We start from the raw sequence: 3,817 nt of genomic DNA, 5'->3' as shown, positions 1-3,817 counted from the left end.
GAAAAGCTTTGATTCAATTGGTGGAGGATATCAGGAATAGGCAACATCAAGAAGGAGGGCAAAAGAGACGTGGTGTGGAAGAAAGACACCCTGTAGGAAATGGGCAGCAGTCACCCAACAGGGGGAGGGATTCCTTGTCTCCTCCTAGTTATATTCCTTTATCGCCCCAACTGTGGGGGGAAATAGAGGAAATGAAGTAAGGAGAGGACAACCTCGTCAAGAGTCAAGGAGTCCTCCAAAAAGGAGGGGCTATCAAGGCGGAGGACGAGGAACAAATCCGAGGATAGAAGAACGAATACATGACGATTATGCCCGGAGAACGGGGAGAACTAAACAGTATCAGAATAGGGAAGGTGAACAGGTGGAAGAGGAGATATGGGAGGAAGAACAATACCTGAGAGCCTGCCATGATTATCCTCGTCAAGACGAACGAGAGGCAAACCGAGTGGGATACGAAGAGACTTATCAAAGGTGGACGCCAGAAGGAGGAAGAAGTTATGTCAATCACAGGGGCAAGTTCCCACGAGACGATACCGAGTATTATCACTTGGGCGAAGATCAAGGTCAGGGAGGAGGAAGGTGGAAAGCGAGTAACAACCCTATGAATTGGGGTTATCAACATTACGGACCAGGGCAGGCGTAAGGCTTTGGTCCCCAGTACGGTAATAGACAAATGACCAATAGGGAGCAAGATGTACCCGGATAGAATGAACAACTCGGAGGAGCTCAACAGGGGATTCCTGTACCCCCGATAAATCAAGGCCCATCAGGAAATCCTTTGTCTTGGAGGCTCAGAGCGGAACCAATCCCAGCTTGGTTTAAGTAACTGAATGACATAAAGGCGTATGATGGAAGCTCAGATCCAAAGGAGTTTGTGACAGTGTTCCGAGCAGCAATGTCCTTATGTGGAGAATCAGATTCTTTGTTATGTCGAACATTTCTTGTGTTTTTAAGAAAATAGGCTTTAGAGTGGTTTACGATTTTACCGGATAACTACATTGAAAGTTGGGTGGACTTATCACAGCGGTTCGTGCAATAGTTTGCTCATTATGGACCTCAGCCCAAAACCACGCATAATTTGTGCGGAGTAAGACAAAAGCTTGGAGAAAAGTTGAGAGATTATTACGAACGCTTTCAAGCAGAAGCAAGACAAGTCAAGGGGTTACAAAATCAGACGTATTTGTTGTTGTTCACTACTGGATTACAACCCGGAGGGATCGCGAACTCGTTAGCCAAAAAGTGTCCGGCTACAAAAGAAGATTTGTTGGAAAGAATTCGAAAATACATTGATTTAGAGGAATTTAAATCTTCTCAAAAGCAAATTGAGCAAGGTTTTCGAGACACAAATCCAGGTCGGAGGCCGGAGAGACCAGCAGGAAGAGGGCAGTTTGAAGAGAGGCGGCCTAGGTTAGTCGGAGAAAGATTTAGAGAGGCATATAGGAGGGAGTTCACACCGTTGAATATATCTAGAGCTCAGATATTGAAAGAAGTAATGTCTACAGAGATGAGAAATGTCCCAAGGTCGCCACCTATTCAGTCAATATTCGCGCAGACAAACAAGACAAAATGGTGTGAATTTCATCGGGGGTACGGGCACCATACAAACGACTGTTATAACTTGCAGAACGTTATTGAATGGTTGATCAAAGAAGGGAAGTTACAGAAGTATGTGAGAAGAGAAGGAGATGGCAGTAATGAAGACAAATATCGACGACCATATCGTAGTCGGAGCCCGCCAGGAGGAAGAATCAAAGAGGCTGGCAAGATTCAGAAAGAAAAAGAAACATCCCCCAATCCGGTCCAGATAGGTCACGTATGTACGATAGCCGGGGGTGAGCAGGAGGAGGAAAGTCGAGTAATGCCCGTAAAAAACATTTGAAAATGTGCATGGCTATTTCAGATAAGCCACATTCAAAGAGGAAAGAAGAAAGACGGGCAAACATGTAGTTTTTGAAGACTTGGACGATGAGATAATAGATCCAGAGCATGATGATCCTCTAGTCATTTCAGGATTGCTAGCAAACTATCGCTTTGATAGAATGTTGGTAGATCCTGGGAGTTTGGTGGACATTATATTTTGGGATGCCTTTAGAAGAATGGATTTGGATTATGACCAGTTGGAACCATGTGGAGCCGAGTTGCTAGCTTTCACAGGGGCTAAAATTAAGTCATTGGGGTATATCCCTTTGAGGTTGACTTTAGGCAAAGCACCCACGCATAAAACGGTCACCTTGTCGTTTGCTGTAGTAGATTTGAGCTCGGCGTACAATATTATTTTGGGGCGGCCATTCATGAAGAAGTTTAAGATATTTTTGTCGATTGACCAGTTGGCTATGAAATTTGTGGCCGAAGATGGGTCAGTAGCCGATAAAGGCAAACCAAGTGGTTGCTGGGAGTTGTTATAATATGAGTCTACGAGTTCCGCAAGCAAGTAAGGGAGAAAATATCATGGAGCCGGCACGAAAAGCGAAAGAAGGAAATATACAAAGAGATAAGGAGGGAAAAAAGGAAGAACAGGTAATGGTAGTAGGGATGGATCCACGAGAGGAAGATAACGGGGAGAGGCCGGAACCCGCTGGAGCTATGGAAGAAGTTCAATTGGGGATATCTCCACAGCAGTGTACGAAGATGGGTTCCAAGTTGGAACCTGAGGTGGCAGAGAGTTTGAAGGGGTTGTTGAAAAAGAACGTTAATTTGTTTGCATGAAAACCCTCAGATATGCCCGGCATGGATCCGGCATTGTCTTGCCATCGCTTGGCAATGACCCCAGGAGTAAAGCCGGTAGCCCAAAAGAAGAGGAGATTCTGTGTAGAAAGGAGGAAGGTCATTGAAGAAAAGACACAGGAGCTTTTAGAAGCGGGGTTTATCAGAGAAATAGAATATGCTACATGGTTAGCCAACCTGGTGTTGATAAGGAAGCCGGATGGGAAGTGGAGAATGTGTACAGATTATACAGACTTGAATAAAGTTTGTCCTAAAGATCCATTTCCATTACCAAGTATTGATCATTTAGTAGACAACGCGTCCGGGTAAAAAGTGTTGTCATTTATGGATGCATATTCCGGGTATAATCAGATACCGTTATGGAAAGAAGATCAGGAAAAACAGCGTTCATAACTGAAGATGCAGTGTATTGCTATAATGTCATGCCATTAGGATTAAAAAACGCAGGGGCAACGTACATGAGAATGATGAACAAAGTGTTTAAAGCACAGATGGGTAGAATGTTAGAGGTGTACATGGATAATATGATTGTGAAGTCGGGAGACGGTCAGACGCATCTAGAAGACTTGCATGAGGTGTTTGAGCAAGTCACGAAGCATAATATGCGCTTAAATCCAAATAAGTGTGCTTTCGGAGTTCCAGTTGGAAAGTTCTTGGGTTTCCTTTTAACAGAAAGGGGAATTGAAGCTAACCCAGACAAGTGTAGAGCAGTGATGGAAATGAAGAGCTCGGAGAATATAAAAGAGGTCCAGAAGTTGAACGGGCGAGTAACAACTTTGTCCAGATTTTTGGCCAAGTCGGCACATGTGTCTTTGCCATTGTTTCAACTTCTAAAAAAGGGAAGCAATTTTGTATGGACGAAGGAATGTGAAGCAGCATTTCAGCGTTTCAAGGAGATGTTGGCCTCGTGATAACTCATATTTTATTACACTTATTTGTTACTCTTGATTAGTATTTTTAGGATTTATTTGAATAAAATAATTATTTTTAGAGTTAATTTAGATTTTTAGTTTTTGATTGTGTTTAATTTATTTTCGTCAGAATTTTTCAGCTTTATGTTACTTCTGTATTTTGGCCATATCTCGATCCATAG

General features: G+C 43.1%; 1 protein-coding gene across 1 annotated transcript; it reads left to right on the top strand.

Moving 5' to 3' along the window:
- The first annotated feature begins 407 nt into the window (after positions 1-407).
- On the top strand, positions 408-2,405 carry LOC133311892 (uncharacterized). The gene is made up of 3 exons (XM_061513020.1): positions 408-590; positions 1,040-1,813; positions 1,920-2,405. Exons 1-3 carry the CDS (start codon positions 408-410, stop codon positions 2,403-2,405), a joined length of 1,443 nt encoding a protein of 480 aa, XP_061369004.1.
- The last annotated feature ends 1,412 nt before the right edge of the window (positions 2,406-3,817 follow it).

The sequence above is a fragment of the Gastrolobium bilobum genome, unplaced genomic scaffold (assembly GCF_033153095.1).
Source record: "Gastrolobium bilobum isolate Gb01-03AN ecotype WA unplaced genomic scaffold, APGP_CSIRO_Gbil_v1 utg908, whole genome shotgun sequence".
Lineage (NCBI taxonomy): Eukaryota > Viridiplantae > Streptophyta > Magnoliopsida > Fabales > Fabaceae > Gastrolobium > Gastrolobium bilobum.
The sequence above is the reverse complement of the archived record's forward strand: the minus strand, read 5'-3'. Positions and strand labels throughout refer to the sequence as shown.